This window comes from Orbicella faveolata, unplaced genomic scaffold (genome assembly GCF_042242905.1).
Source record: "Orbicella faveolata isolate gen_17 unplaced genomic scaffold, um_ofav_v1 contig_13, whole genome shotgun sequence".
Taxonomy (NCBI): domain Eukaryota; kingdom Metazoa; phylum Cnidaria; class Anthozoa; order Scleractinia; family Merulinidae; genus Orbicella; species Orbicella faveolata.
The window spans coordinates 8,308,011-8,323,586 of NW_028301540.1; the positions used below are offsets into that span (position 1 = coordinate 8,308,011).

At 39.6% G+C, this 15,576-nt stretch overlaps 2 protein-coding genes, 1 long non-coding RNA gene and 2 pseudogenes across 4 annotated transcripts; 4 read left to right on the forward strand and 1 right to left on the reverse strand.

Annotated features, from left to right (window-relative positions):
• Positions 1–809: 809 nt before the first annotated feature.
• Positions 810–6,121, forward strand: LOC149114850 (uncharacterized; annotated as a pseudogene).
• A 194-nt stretch (positions 6,122–6,315) lies between these two features.
• Positions 6,316–9,099, forward strand: LOC149114851 (uncharacterized). Its single transcript, XM_089285603.1, has 2 exons — positions 6,316–6,394; positions 7,466–9,099. The coding sequence occupies exons 1-2, from the start codon at positions 6,316–6,318 to the stop codon at positions 9,097–9,099; spliced, it is 1,713 nt and encodes a 570-aa protein (XP_089141729.1).
• A 1,047-nt stretch (positions 9,100–10,146) lies between these two features.
• On the forward strand, positions 10,147–13,033 carry LOC149114852 (uncharacterized; annotated as a pseudogene). The gene is made up of 4 exons (XR_016206196.1): positions 10,147–10,431; positions 10,538–10,730; positions 11,111–11,457; positions 11,651–13,033. The product of XR_016206196.1 is annotated as an uncharacterized LOC149114852 (transcript).
• Positions 11,542–15,466, reverse strand: LOC149114853 (uncharacterized). Its single transcript, XR_016206207.1, has 2 exons — positions 15,162–15,466; positions 11,542–12,632 (listed from the first exon to the last, which is right to left on the reverse strand). It is a non-coding gene; the product is annotated as an uncharacterized LOC149114853 (long non-coding RNA).
• Positions 13,055–14,287, forward strand: LOC149114854 (uncharacterized; the record flags this gene model as incomplete). The annotated part of the gene is made up of 1 exon (XM_089283882.1): positions 13,055–14,287. A coding segment is annotated over one exon (1,233 nt), but the record flags the coding sequence as incomplete, so codon positions are not given.
• Positions 15,467–15,576: the final 110 nt, after the last annotated feature.

Below are 15,576 nucleotides of genomic sequence, written 5' to 3' on the forward strand. Positions count from 1 at the left end.
CTATCTTACTCGCTCGGGATTAACCACAGTGTCCCGCAAGAAACTAGTATATTTGTTTTTGGCCAGGCTTGTTAGGACAGAATGGCTAGATATTGGCTTAGTTCTTTTCTTTTTTGCGTGTTTATCCATAAACGTACAAAAGAAGAACTTGGCCGATAACCAACCACCTTGACGCCACGCGTGGTCAATAACCCAACTTTATTATATGGCTAGCTCCGTGAGCGGACAGGATGAATCAAATCCTGCGCTGTGATTGGCTACCCTAGCGGACAAGATGGAGCTATCTTGCCCGTTCGGGACTACCCGCCGTGTCCCGCAAGAAATATTATCCCCGAAAGCCATATAATAAATCCTGTATTGACCAAGCTTGTTCAGTCTAGATGGCTTGATATTGGCCTCGTTCTTTTTCGTTTGCGAGTTTATGGATCCATAAACACGCAAAAAGAGAACTTGGCCAATATCCAGCCATCTTGACCTCACACTTGGTCAATAACCCATACGCATTTCCTAAAAAGCGTTAACCCTAGAAAGGAAATGTGCTGCGCGCCACACGAGTGAAAGAAAAATTATTTGTCTTTGGGATTCGGTGCCATGACCTCTAGCTTTTGTTGTTAATAGTAAACCTTTTCCATCCAGAACTATACCGGCAGTGACTGAAAAAATGCCCTTAGTAGTGCGACTAAAATTCATGCACATGTACGAGATCTCTAAATTGGGTAAAATCTTCACTGATATACCTTTGGTTATAAATCATCACAGGAAACTTTCTGAACACTTAATTTTCTCTTTTGACGCATTTCGTATTTGAGATGTCACTGCGATCATTTGTATTTTTTAATCGTCGCATTAGGAACCTGAATCGGAATTTTATCAAATTTCACAAACAAGGATCAATGAGACTTGAACAAGAAAAACTCAGACGACTATTGGAACAATTTAGTATGAGAAAGAAGTCCATGGGAACTATCTTTGACTCATTCGTAAAACACGCATACGACACGATGGAATCACAAAATAAGGACTTAAACGCTCCCGAAGCTTTGCGCAAAACAGAAAGATATTTAGATATCGTGCTCGCGGACTGTAAGACATTGCATAACACAATGCTCGAGCTACTTGACCACAAAAACATCCAAAAGGAAGTCGAATGGATTCGAAACATGTACATGCGCCATCAAGAGAACAGTGGCCGTATCGAAGCATTTATCTCGACTTAAAGAAACGATAACAAGGCGAAAGACAAAGGCAATCCGCCACAACTCGAAAAAATCAAGATGCCGTCATTTCACGGAAATGTAAGAAATTATCCACAATTCAAAACAGACTTTGACAAACAAATCATGCCGTCAATTAATGCCGAGAACGCACCATATGTTCTCCGATCATGTCTTGGAAAGGAACCAGCCCATACGGTAAAAAGCGTCGATGATGATATTAATGCCATGTGGAAGAGACTGGACGAAAAATACGGCGATCCTGCAAAAGTCGCTGACGTCGTAATGTGTGCAATTCAAAACATGAAACCTATCAGAGGGGGCGAAAACAAAAAATTCGTCGAATTTATCAACGTCATCGGCGACGGTTACCGAGACTTGAGAAGATTAGGTCTAGAGAAAGAAATAACCACAACCAGTTCTGTGAGCATAATAGAACGAAAATTACCAAATGATGTGAAAAGAGAGTGGGCGAAACTAGTAAGTTCCGAACGCAGTCCCGTCGATAAAAAAGAAAAGTTTCCAAGTCTGTTAAGATTTCTCCTCCAACAAAAACAAGCAATGGAATACGAAAACGCAGAACTGCGCTCAAACAGCAACCTTCCAGTAAGGGGCTCACTTCATTATCTAGAGAAAAGGAATGACAAAGTCACCATCCCAGAAGGACAAGATACATCACACTACAAGCGAAACAAATGCCTATACCATGAAGGTGCTAATCACTGGACTAATAAATGTAGACTTTATCTCTCAAAACAAGTACAAAAAGGCGTGACACATTAAAGGAAAAGGGAGCATGCTGGTCCTGCTTAAAACGGGGTCACAGAACTCAAGACTGTAGAGGCAAGAAAACATGTGGCGTTAACGACTGCAAAAGGTTTCACCACAAAACACTACATGAAGAAGAATAGGACAAAAAATCGCCAACTAACATTGTTTCGGCAAGCGGTATTGCAAGTGTATGCAATAACAAAATTGAAACGTGCTTACTCCAAATTCAGAAGATACCTACAAAGAATGGATTCGCAAACGTCTTGTGGGACACGGGAGCGTCATTATGTTTTATCACAAACGCAAAAGCTGAAAACCTCGAGGGTATGAAAACGCAACCGTCAATTATCAAAGTAGGCGGAGAAAGTGAAAACGTTGACACCTTTAAGAGGCGCCCTCCGTAAATTTCAACTATGGCCATTTGGACCAGAAAAAATCAAATTCCTCAAACTTTCTCAGATGAATGGTCTAGATAAGTGATTCACAAAAATATAACTTTCAGTTCAATTCGATTCGTATTTTAGCGCTGGAGCCACCATCTTGGTTTTGTCCCTCTGAGAGGGCTTTCAGCGGCCATTTTAGGGCACATTTTTAACAATTTGCCATACAAAGAAAACGATATAAATCCGAGTAAAAACCCTTTATTCGATACAAGCAAATGTTTCTTGTTACATTGAGAGGCTGTTTTGGCAATTTGATCATCACCTGATTTTTTTACAGAATTTAAATTTCTTCCCTTTCGGACTACTCATGAAGCTCCATAAGAAAGGCGAAATTTAAAGGAAAATATCGCCAAAAGTACATCACTTGAGATCCCAAAACTACCCTCCACTTAAAGAGCAATGTCTCATCTGTAAAAACATGCAATAAAATTTTAGGGCAGTTAAAACTGTAAAATGTTAGAAGAAGAAGTTTAAGCTGTGCTTTTGTCAACAAAGACCTCCGTCCTAATCAGCATAATAACATGAAAATAACGATGCACAGAGAAAATAATGATATATTTCACTTACCTCGCGACATGTCGACAACTGGATGTTCCACGATGCCTCATGTTATATTTCCAGTATGTTTCAGCCACATTTTCGGTGATTAGTGTACGAAATCACTCTCAGACATCGCCACAGTTACGCAGATTTCAACTCTCCGAAGCCCGCTTCATAACATCTATCAATATTATTTGTCTTTCGTCTCATAAGCCGCCGTTTACAAGAAGTTTAACAATTTGCTGAGATCCTAACAGACCCAGAAGTCTGTTAGCAGCCTTTAAAATCCTCCTCTTAATCGAGGATTCTCATCAAGAACTCGTTTAAGCTCAGTTCTGTTTTGATCTGTTGTGCACCCGCCATTATTCCACAGATTGCGCTACATTTGACAAATGCACATTCCAAGAGGTAGGGGTAGGGCGGGTAGGAAATGAAAATGTAACCAACATTAAAGCCATTTTACGCATTTCTGTGGCTAAACAAGTGACTGGCCTCCCCAGGGTGATTTGAACATGAGCTTCTGCTTGCAGGCATTCTCTAGGTTATTTTTGCAGGGTAGGTGGGGTGGTCGTGTATTAAAAAAAAAAAAAAGAAACAAGAAAAACAAGAAAACGATAGACAGTATGAGGTCAAAAGATTATGATCTGTGTATCTTGCTCAGCTTTATCAGTTCATCAGTGAGGCCCTATTAGGGGTTTTCAGGATACTGGATATTTTGGTGATAAGTTAATAGGATGCAAAAAAATTTAGGGGAAATATTAATGGGGTAGAGCATGTTTAGATCAGATAAAACAAGACATTATTGAGTAGAAAATCGTTGAGCTGGGTTTAACAGGATACAAGATATTTAGGACAAAAATTAATAGGATAAGGGATACGCCGACACCATACAGCGGCTGTGGGGTGCCTCAGGCTAATCCGCCAGATTAACAAAACGTGGAAAAAGTAGATCTTAGCCAGGGTTATTAGGATCCACAAAGAAAACTGGGGGCAGTCGTTAATTTTTCCGAGATAATTACCTACTGCTGACTGTAGCATTTTTCTGAAAAAAAGGTAAAGATATTTCTTCACAGGTTCGCCTTTGTATGCAGAAAACTAAACATATTAAAAAACATCTTTAAACTACGTAGTAAGTGGTAACAAAAAACCACTTTTGATATGTATTTGATGACAGAATCGTCGCAACAGCGTTTTAGCGTCCCTGAACAACACTCCTCTGGCTTAGCCAAAATACAGTCTACATAACTTTTCCTCACAGTAAAAAATTAATGCATTGTTGAATAGGCTTACCACTTCCAATTCATACCATAAAAATGTAGCTGTAATCACCCCTTTTTCAAAAGTTAAATGAGTTGCTTCATCCTTTCGAAAACTTTGTCGGTGTCCGTTACATTTTTTCCTGTTACTTCCCAAGTAAGTTAAACATTGACGTCTCTCGAAGTTGTTTTCCGCGCGCATTATGCCATCTACAGTTGAATTTCAGTATGATTTTTTCTACGGATACGATAAAAGCTAGTTTTTCAGCTGGAAGCCGTTGACAGTTAGTGCTTAGCGATATGCTGCTTTTCTGGTAATCCCGGTTTTAGTACAGGCTCGTAATTTTAATTCGAAATTTGTTTCGTCCACAATGGGACTTTTTTTTTTAAGTCGCACGCCTGGTCATTCTCGTCCCCAGACCCCACGATCCTTCTGGCCTGCGGCAGGAATCGAGAGCTCTGGCCAGACCCGATTTTCTGAGCATGCGCAGAGTATTCGTTTCGTATTCTCAGCCAATCAGATTTGCCAGATTTGACGGGAAGTCCGTGAATCGCTGACTTCCGGTGTTGGACTAGCCCAGAGCTCTCGATCCCTGCAGCAGGCCACAAGGATCGTGGGCTCTGGGAACGAGAATGCACGCTTGGTAGGGTAGTTAATTACGTCACTAGTTCCAACCCAAGCGCACGCCTGGCGTTTAAACCATGCCTTACGTAATGCACAGACCGCGTGCCCACAAAAAAGAAGGCACCGTCCTTAACTGCCCTTCAGTAACTTTCTGAGCAGTTTCTTTTCTGATGCAAAAGTGAAACGGCTAAGAAAATGTAAGGAGTTTCAATATGACGTCGCTTACCATTACTTCCTGCGCACTATTCGTCAGTCTGTTGTCTTTTGCAAAATTTGATGGCACTTCCGGCAGCGAAAGACACAACTGTCCCGCTTTATCTGATCTAAACATGCTCTACTCCATTAATTTTTCCCCTAAATTTCTTGCATCCTATTAACTTATCACCAAAATATCCAGTATCCTGAAAACCCCTAATAGGGCCTCACTGATGAACTGATAAAGCTGAGCAAGATACACAGATCATAATCTTTTGACCTCATACTGTCTATCGTTTTCTTGTTTTTCTTGTTTCTTTTTTTTTTTTTAATACACGACCACCCCACCTACCCTGCAAAAATAACCTAGAGAATGCCTGCAAGCAGAAGCTCATGTTCAAATCACCCTGGGGAGGCCAGTCACTTGTTTAGCCACAGAAATGCGTAAAATGGCTTTAATGTTGGTTACATTTTCATTTCCTACCCGCCCTACCCCTACCTCTTGGAATGTGCATTTGTCAAATGTAGCGCAATCTGTGGAATAATGGCGGGTGCACAACAGATCAAAACAGAACTGAGCTTAAACGAGTTCTTGATGAGAATCCTCGATTAAGAGGAGGATTTTAAAGGCTGCTAACAGACAATGTAACAAGAAACATTTGCTTGTATCGAATAAAGGGTTTTTACTCGGATTTATATCGTTTTCTTTGTATGGCAAATTGTTAAAAATGTGCCCTAAAATGGCCGCTGAAAGCCCTCTCAGAGGGACAAAACCAAGATGGTGGCCCCAGCACTAAAATACGAATCGAATTGAACTGAGAGTTATATTTTTGTGAATCACTTATCTAGACCATTCATCTGAGAAAGTTTGAGGAATCTGATTTTTTTCTGGTCCAAATGGCCATAGTTAAAATTTGCGGAGGGCACCTCTTAAGTACAAGCTCCCACTTATTGACAAGCAGGGCAAAACAGTCGTATTCGACGTTTACGGAATCGGCAAGATAACCTCCCCCATTCCAGCAGTCGACATGAAAGGGGTCTCTAAACTATTCAAACACGTATACGAGGACGAATTAATAAGGCCCACCGGAGAGGTTGATACCTTAATAGGCTTTGAATACGCAGACGTCCATCCTTTAAAGGAACAAAGTTCTGGACATCTACTTTTATTGAAAAATCAATTCGCACGATTCTTAGGTGGAACACACCCAGTTCTCAAGGAAATCAACGAAAAGTCCTTCATTGGAACTATGCACGCCCATCATGTCAAGATGGCAAAAATCGAAGACTTCTACCACATGGAGAATCTCGGGATACAATGTAAGCCTCGCTGCGGTGGATGCAAGTGCGGTAGGTGCTCACTCGGTAGCAACACCTACACAATCAAGGAAGAAAAGGAGTTAGCATTTATTTTAAAAAATCTGAGCCATGACGCAAAAGAAAAATTCTGGACTGCAGAATACCCTTGGATCAGAGATCCTTTTGATCTCCCAGAAAACAGAAGAGCAGCATTCGGCATGCTAATATCAACTGAAAAACGACTTCCTAAGAATAAGAAACACGCGGAAATTTATCAACAACAGATAAAGGACATGATAGATAGAGATGTAGCTCGCAAACTAACACGAGAAGAATTGCAGAAATACAAAGGACCTGCTCACCACATGTAGCTACAGCAGTTAAGTTGTGCGCGCGCGATGTACGACACTTGAAGTGGCGCGCGCTTCTGCAACAAATTTGCACGCGCAACATTGCGCAAGTTTTCAACGGGTTTCTAATTTAAGCTGTTTTACGCTCAATTACTATACTTTGTAGCCTTAAGAGTACTATTTTTTAAGTCATTGGAGGTTTATTTGAACGTGTGTTCAGTTATTTAAGGCTTTTCATGCGTATTTGTTTCGCGTGTACGCTACCCTTGTTTCTAGTTCTTTCTAGTAAGTTCTGTGGTGTCGCGAAAGCACGCGCGTAACGCCGCGACACCCAACTAGCGTTATAAAAGAGTAGTTTTTCCGTTAGCAAGATCAGTTGACGCAAGATCTGTTAATTCACCACAAGTTAAGAAGTTTCTCCAAGTTTATCATTGTTCTGGTGATCAAGGTAGCACCAAGGTAACTATTTTTTTTACGCTATTTTAGTTTGTTTATGTAAGCGGTTTGTATCTTTAGTCGTTTAGTTCAGTCTCATCGCTTGTGAATTGTAAATTTAAGTCTTAAGGTTTCAGATAAAGTCAAGTTGTATACGACATCGTTTTACCGTTACTGTAAATCGATCTTAAGTTTTCTCCTTTCACTTTTGTAACTTCCGAAGCATTTGAAATGTATTTATATCCTGTTATTTTCGCAAGCTAATTTGTAGTTTATTTGTATCCTTTATTTCAGTTCTCACGGTGTTTATAGAGTTTTCAAGAATTTTAATAAACAGCAGTTTGTGAACCGACGTTAACCAAATCACTGGAGGAATACTACATTTCACATCACGAAGTGCTAAAGCCAAACTCCAAATCCACACCAGTAAGAATTGTCTTTAACAGCAGTGCCAATTACATGGGTCATGTACTAAACGAATATTGGGCTAAGGGACCCGGCCTTTCAAACAGTATACTAGGAATACTCATCAGATTTAGAGAGAATGAAATAGCCTTTATCGGGGAAATCAAGAAAATGTATCACACAGTCAGAACGGGAGTGATAGAACAACACACGCACCGCTTCCTCTGGAGGGATATGGATACAACTAGAGAACCAGACACGTACGTTATTCAGAGGGTTTCCTTTGGAGATAAACCTTCTGGAACTACAGCAACTGTAGCACAACGAGAAACAGCAGAGATGGCTAAAGAAAATTATCCGAAAGCATCTGAGCTACTCATAAACAATACATACATGGATGACATCATTAATAGCGTTGACAACGTTGAAACTGCCAAAAAGCTCACGAATAAAATGGAAACCATCTTGAGTAACGGAAACCTCAAACTTAAGGAATGGATATATTCACATGACAATATTGCTCCAGACCAGGACCTTATACCAACAGACATGAAAACAGCATATGAGAAAGTACTTGGTGTTGTATGGAATCCAATTACAAATAATTTCTACTTCAAAGTCAAGCTTAATGTCACACCCAAAAGAAAGACACGACGCCCCAAACAAAATCAAGGGACGACTACTAATACTTCCAAGACTCTAACCAAGAGGATAATTCTATCACAAGTAAATAGTGTTTATGATCCACTCGGATTAGCGAGTCCTCTGACCGTCAGGGCAAAGATTCTCATGAGACGATTGTGGATTCACCACCCAAAATTGGAATGGGATGATCTTATACCCGAACAAGATCACCAGAATTGGGCTAACTTCTTCCAGGATCTAAGTGAAATGGAAAAGATTAAAGTCAATCGATGCACTAAACCTAAAAAAGCCACGGGAAATCAAATCCTCGTAATATTCAGCGCCGGATCTAATGATGCATATGGCGCATGTGCTTATGCTAGATGGAGACTTCTTAATGGAAATCACGAAATCAGCCTCATCTTATCCAAAAATCGCCTCGCACCTTCCAAGAAACTATCAATCGACCGGATAGAGCCCTGTGGTTCGGTGTTAAATAAAAGATTAAAAACCACAATAACAGAACAATGCAGATACCGTTTCGAGAAATGTTATCACATCACTGACTCTCAAATCGTTCACTCCATGATCCAAAAAGAATCGTATGGATTCAATACCTTCGCCGCAGTGCGGGTAGGAGAGATCCAAGAGGGAACTAATACGAAAGACTGGTACTGGACCGCAAGCGAATTTAACGTAGTTGATTTGTTAACGAGAGGAAGTAAACCAAACGATATCGATATAAACAGTAAATGGCAAAAGGGACCGGACTTCCTTAAACTACACGAATCTGAATGGCCAATAACGAAAACATACTCGGAACAAAAAATCCCCATCAATACGATTAAACTGGAACTATCTTCACCAGACAGAGCTGAAAAACGACTGCGCATGCTCACTCGCGCGCGCCGAGAAACTGGGAAAGACAACATAAAATCATAGCAACGTACACGTAAAATGGCGGCATTTTTGAAAAATTTAAGAGCGCTGAGAGTTTTCGCTTGGGCTAAGGAGTAAGTAAAAAGGTTAAGCTTGAAACTTTCCTTTAAGACCGGTCGATATTAGTTCTAAAACATATCTCCTGAACACCACACTTCCATCTTTGAACACTCATCGAAATTTTGCCGCGAAGTCGGAGTTCGTGCCGCGAAAATGCGGCTCGTGTTGCAGATTATGTTAATGAGTTTAATGTTCACGGAAACTTCCGGTGAGCGGACCTGTTGGTACCACAGAAAAACCAGAAAAGGCGAGGAATGTAAAGGGAAAATGCGGAGGTTCAATGCTGCAATAGCAAGGTATGTCGGTGGCACTACGAACAGCTGGGCGTGTACTCGACACTGGACCAGAATAAACCGCGAAGCACATGGTTTTTGTGCATGTCCATTTCCTGTGCACTCAACTGATATTTCAGCCAACATACCAGCGAGGTTTATGAATTGTTTGACCGCATCGGACGTACTACGAGTGGTTACCGTCCTGGTGTGCGGTGGTGTTCCAGTTGTAGGAAAAATGCAGACCAATTGTTTAAAGATGAACAAGATTACTGCCCTCCTCGAAAGGTATGGTTACTGGGAGGTTACAATAAGAACGCCCTTTAAAATGAGTGGCACATATTTCCGAGTTTCTTGTGACATGCAAATGTAAAACCGGTACAAATAAGTTCCTTTTGATGATTTCAGAGAAAAAGTACTGATGTGACATTCCATCACACCTCACCCATGCCAAAACAGGTACTTCTCATAATTTTGTATCTTATTTGATGCCAGCTATGTAAAATCAGTTCGAAATAACAAACCTCTTGTTGCATTCCTCCTAGAAGTCACCAGAGGAAATGGAATTGTTGCTCAGAAAGGAGATAAAAAAGTGCTGCACCTTGCAAACACAGCTTCATGTGGCAACACAACAGCTCGCAGAGATAAAAGGTGTTTTTACTGTTTTGAAGCTGCTTGAATTAAATTTAGCATCATAACAAAAACTCTATACTTCTCACAAAAATATTTTAATTTTTGTCATGGTTGATTTTTCTATTACAGAGTCAACAATTGAAGAGAAGTTGGAAGCATTTCAAAAGGTCCTGTACAGACATCAAATAACCACCCCAGACCAGAAAATTTACAATCCAGAGGCAATGAAACAGTTTACAGACAAAAATAGCCCTGGACTCTTTGAGGACATCCTTAACTGTTTAAGTGGAAGGAAAAGCTTGTCCAATAGAAGGAGAGAGATGCAAGAGCAGAGAGTGGTGTCCCTACTCCACATAATGGCCTATTTTAGGTAACAAACTTTAAATGAAGTGAGCTACCCGTAAGAAAATTGTTTTTCATTCATTGTTCATAGGGGTTGTAACAATGGAAGCAAATTACTTTTACCTACATGACAGGTCACAAAAAACATCTACACTGCAAAAGGACAGTGGCTTATACGCAGCTAGTTGTGGCATGTCCTTGCAAGGCCTATCTGCTGGTCAGATTTTAGGATACAGCACCACGCCTAGGAACGTGCAGCAGTTAAAAGCAGACCTTGCTAAAGATCATGCCAACTACATATCACAACAGTTGAAGAGAGTAAATGAGGTCAGTCTGCAAATAAATAAGCAATTCTAATCAACAAATGGCTTCATGCACACTACCAAAAAATATTATTGAAAAAAAAAAAAGCCATTTTGGCTAATTAATTTTCTTTCTTGTCTTTATCTAGAATAATATATTAAAATTAATAGAGCAGTTTTCAATTGAGTGTGGAAAGTAATCAAACAATATTAATTTGGTTTTGGTTTTGCGTTTACTACGGTTTGAAATCAGCTGAGTACAGTAATGTAGTCTAATAATAATAGACTACATTACTGAAGTCAGCCACTGTCAAACCGTAGTTTGGTTCTGGTTTAAGTCACTCAATTGAAAACCACTCTATTAACTACTTAATTATGGTTTTTACACTCTGTCTTTCCCATCAGCTGACATGCTTCATGGTCTTAATGGTTGATGACTTCCACAACATTCACTCATTTCATACACCAGCACAACTTGTTAGGACAAATGTGGTACACATGGCATCCTGTATAGCAGATGTGCATCCCACAGTCAGTGCAGTACCCCGCCCATCATCATCCTTACACAGACAAGTAGTGATCAATGTAAATGGCCGACAGAAGACCTGCCTTGGTGGAATACATGTCCCATCTGTCCTGGAAATACTAACAAATGCCTTAATAAATATGCAAAACCAGTTTTTGGACCAGCTACCACAAAATATGCAAAGCATTGACCCAGGGAGACTACAGGCAGCACTGCGAGAACTAAGGCTAGTATAATTTATAATGTTTATAAACAGTGGCCTGTTTGTGAATATAAAGTGACCTGTTATAAATATCAAGAGTGAATATCATCAGCGTACAGCAATTTTAATAAACCAAAAATTATTGGAAATCGGCATTTCAAGAATAACAATAGTTATAGAAATGCCAGCAACAACAACATTTTTATTTGTTATTCAGGGTGTACTCAGATCCAACGACACAAGACCTCGAGACACTGGAGACATGTATGTTGATTGATGAGTTCGAACAAGATCTAAAAAGCATGGACAACTACAAAACAACCCTAGAGCGTGTACTTAATAAATACCCTGGACTTCAGCTGTACAGCAAGAATTAGTATGTTCTGCCACTGCCTGCTGATTGGCCAGGATGGTACTATCCCAAAAAGCTAATAGCAAGTGGATGGAATCCCAGCATTGGAATAATACCAGAGCAAGGGCCATTTCATGTGTGCCTCAATGCCTATGAAGATGTTGTTTCAAATTTCAAAATTTTTTTTGATAAACTGTTTTCAAGTGTCTTTGGAGGCACTTTGGCATCTAAACCAAAACCCTTTAAAACATCACTATGTGTGACTGCTGCATTAGTGGGTTGGCAACTTGTAAGAGCAAAAGTTCTGGAAAAGTTTGCAAACTGCAAGCAACATGAATTTGTGACAATTTTGCACTTACTTGAACATGTTGTGCCTATCATCTTTTATTAGTACAATATTTTCAGAAGTGGCAATCTAAAGCTATATGAGATGGTCATGGCACAGTTGGCAATTATTTTCATCTGCTGGAGAAGGAAGCATTATAACAAATCAACCTTGTCATTTTTGAGTGATTGTGCATATCAGTGTAAATATCTTCCGGCATACTGGTCTAAAAAGGCCAGTATTCTCAAGTTGATAACTGAAAAAAAGGTAGAAGTCTGGCATTCTGTTCTAAGAAGAAACACTGAAAAGTTTGAAGATGAAAAAAGCATTGAAGATACTGCTAAATCACTAGCATTATCAGGGTTTCTTAGCGAATTTGTCCAGTCCTTTGTTCCACAGTACCACCGTGGTCAGCAGAGTGAATCCAACTTGTGGCTTATTGCAGGGAAAAGTGCAGAATTTCTTCTTGATCTGTTTAAGAGCATTTCACAGAACTGCCACAAATCATACCAGGTAACAATCCTGAAAATAAAAAAAAGTCATAAAATTAATAAATACAGAAGTCTAAACCATTTATTATACCATCATAAAACAATACAAGAATTTGATGATGCAAGAAAAATTGAAAAACACAAGCTGCAAGCAAGCATTTTCCACATTTCTAAAGTATTGTCAAATTCCTGAGGTGCGTTAAGACAGTTTAAGTAAAATGCGTGGTTTAGGCTTCTTTATATGATTCTTAGATATGTAGGATAAGGATATGCAGACATAGATATAAAATGTACCAAACAATAGAATGAATGTTAAAATAAACAAATATAATTAATGAATACTGTTAACATCTCTGACTTAAAAAATGGAAAAACAAACAAACAAAATTACTAACATCATGTTTTCCTCATAATAAATGTACATGTACTACTGACATGCACATAATTTAATTTTTGACTCAGGTTGAACGCCCAGTTGCAAATAATGGAAGACCAAAAGGGAAGCCACAGTACCATCTACCAACGTTTGAAACCACAGTAGACACCAAGTGTTTTCCACTAAGTTATAATCTCGATGATGTAGAGCCAGGCCAACAACCTCACCCAGATATTTATTGTGATTTTCCAACTTGCACAAGAGAAACAGATGCCGTTGTTAGACTGGCCTGCTTCCACTGCTTTCACCAAGCTTGCTTGCCTTCAAATCACTGCTGTCCAATCTGTGCTGAACCACTGAAGAAAAAAGTTCAAAAGTTAGCAAACACCTTCAACAATGGGCTTTTGTCGTCTAAAGATGCTAATGAAAGGGAAAATGATGATGATGATGAACTCCATGACGATGAAAGCAATAATACACCACTTACAGGCTTGAACATATCCGACGCTGAACTTTTCTACACCTCACCAGAATGGTCTCAAAAGGTTAAAAACATCCTGGATACTTATGCAACTATCCCTCTTCCATCCCGGGCCAATCATTCATCCAGAAATCAACCTTCAGCTACAAATACCTCGTCTCCCTCTAACAGCTCTTCTCAAGTTCTAACACTCATTATCATCCCTCCGAACCATCATGGCAATGTCACTTTCTGGTCATTCCCAAGCAGTATTTCACAGTCCACAATTCTAGGAAGAAAAGGAAGCAATGCCTGTACTTTTATTGCACTTTTGTTTAGCAAAATGTTCTTTTCAGAAAATGTTCAAATTCCTCTGCTCAACAGTTCACTGAGCCAGACATGGGTGTACCAGCTAATTGTGCAAGGGATTTTAGTGGGTAACAGCATCTATGACTCAGTGACACAAAACATTCCTCAAACATTTGGTGTTTTACAAGCTCTACAGTCATCCACTGTATTAAACAATGTAATTGGTGGCACCACTGTAGGACCTGAAATGCCTGTTAGCATTATCCCTGAAGCAAGTCCCGCAGCTAATTTACCTTTTCACTGGAGAACTGCTTTAACGCACGGCAAAACAACATCTATTTTTATTTTAAATTCCAATACTGTCGTCTTCATTCCAACCACACAAGGTGTTTTCCTCTTAGACAGCTACTTACATGGAAACAGTGGAGCCCATGTAGCTTTTGCAGAATGGCAGTACTCCTTCGAATTACTTTCTTGGTTCAAGCAAGTCAACAATTTTCAGTTCACTCTTGGTACAGTCACTAATGTTAGGTTTCACTAACACCTCACTAAACTTTTCCCAGCTTTTTAGCATTTTTAGCATATATTTTCCTAGCTTCCTAATTTCCACCATTTAAACTACTTTTTAACCCATTAACTCCTGAAGCTTCTTGTCAAAAAAGCATTTTTTGGACATTTTCAGGCTGGATATGAGCCAAATTAGCTGCAATCTACTCAAATAGCAGTTGCAACAGGACAGCATGCCTTTCTTTCCCTCAGCATCGCGTTTTACGACATTTTGGCCAGGGCATACGCAGAAATCAAAGAGAAAGTGTGGTTTACATCGTTTTTATTTTATTCATTTTTTTTCTTACTAAATTGACGGGGAGATAAATAAGGAAAGGCATCTGTAGAAATGTACATCAAACTGAATTTGAACTCCGACTACTGTCTCCAGAAAGTAAGCCTTTATAGACTCGTTATTAGCGAAATATAAGCTTAAATCAGCAAAGTCAAGGTCAGCCCATGAGAGCAGATATTTTTTTACCTTTCCAAATTCTCTGTTCAATTTCACAAGTAAGAATACTCAGCGTTCCATTAATTTTTCTGTCATATCTCCAGGAATGTTGAGTGACAGGGTAAATACATAAATATTTCAACATGAAGAAGGGAATCATTTCCTTTACAGTTTGTTCCCGTGAAGTCCAAAAGCATGCAACGAGTGCTCAAGTACAAATGTAAGCTGATGTGCTCAAATGCGAGCTTACGTGGCAGGTTTATCCTTGCGGGTCCGTTACATCTATATATAATTATTTGTAAAGAGCAAACACATTTGAATAGATGTATTGACAACAAGGGAGTTGAAATTTGCACTTTTTTAACCTGTAAGTGGTATCTAAAATAAACTTAACAAGCGTAAAGCGGTCACTACTCACCATGGCGCTGCGACCGATGTCTGCTAGAATTTGCTGTGTTTAGACCGTCAATATAGCCAGAAATATGTTCAGGATATCAGGAACATCTGCTTGACTGAAATGACATTGAAAGTTCCATCTTCTCCATTTTTCTCGGATGATATTAGTCCAAAAAATTAACATCGAATGGCGCCAAAACTTTGCATTGATCAAACGATCGAAAATGCCACCACTCGTCGACTCACCCGCCAAAACCCTACGCATGCGTAGTCGTTTTTCAGCTCTGTCTCTTCACCACCCATCCAAACTGAGCCAAAAGACACACTTGCGTCGAGGATAAACATCGAGAAATATTCAAATTACAAAAAGTTGCAACGAGTTACAGCCCGAATTTTGGCCATGTACAAGAAAGACCTGAAGCCGACATCGAAAAATG

Excerpts from the sequence above, each read along its gene's own strand:
- LOC149114851 (XM_089285603.1), top strand. The coding sequence starts at position 6,316 with ATGGCAAAAATCGAAGACTTCTACCACATGGAGAATCTCGGGATACAA. Across the intron at positions 6,395-7,465 it reads CTGCGGTGGATGCAAGTGCG|CAGTTTGTGAACCGACGTTA; the intron begins GTAGGTGCTCAC and ends TTTAATAAACAG.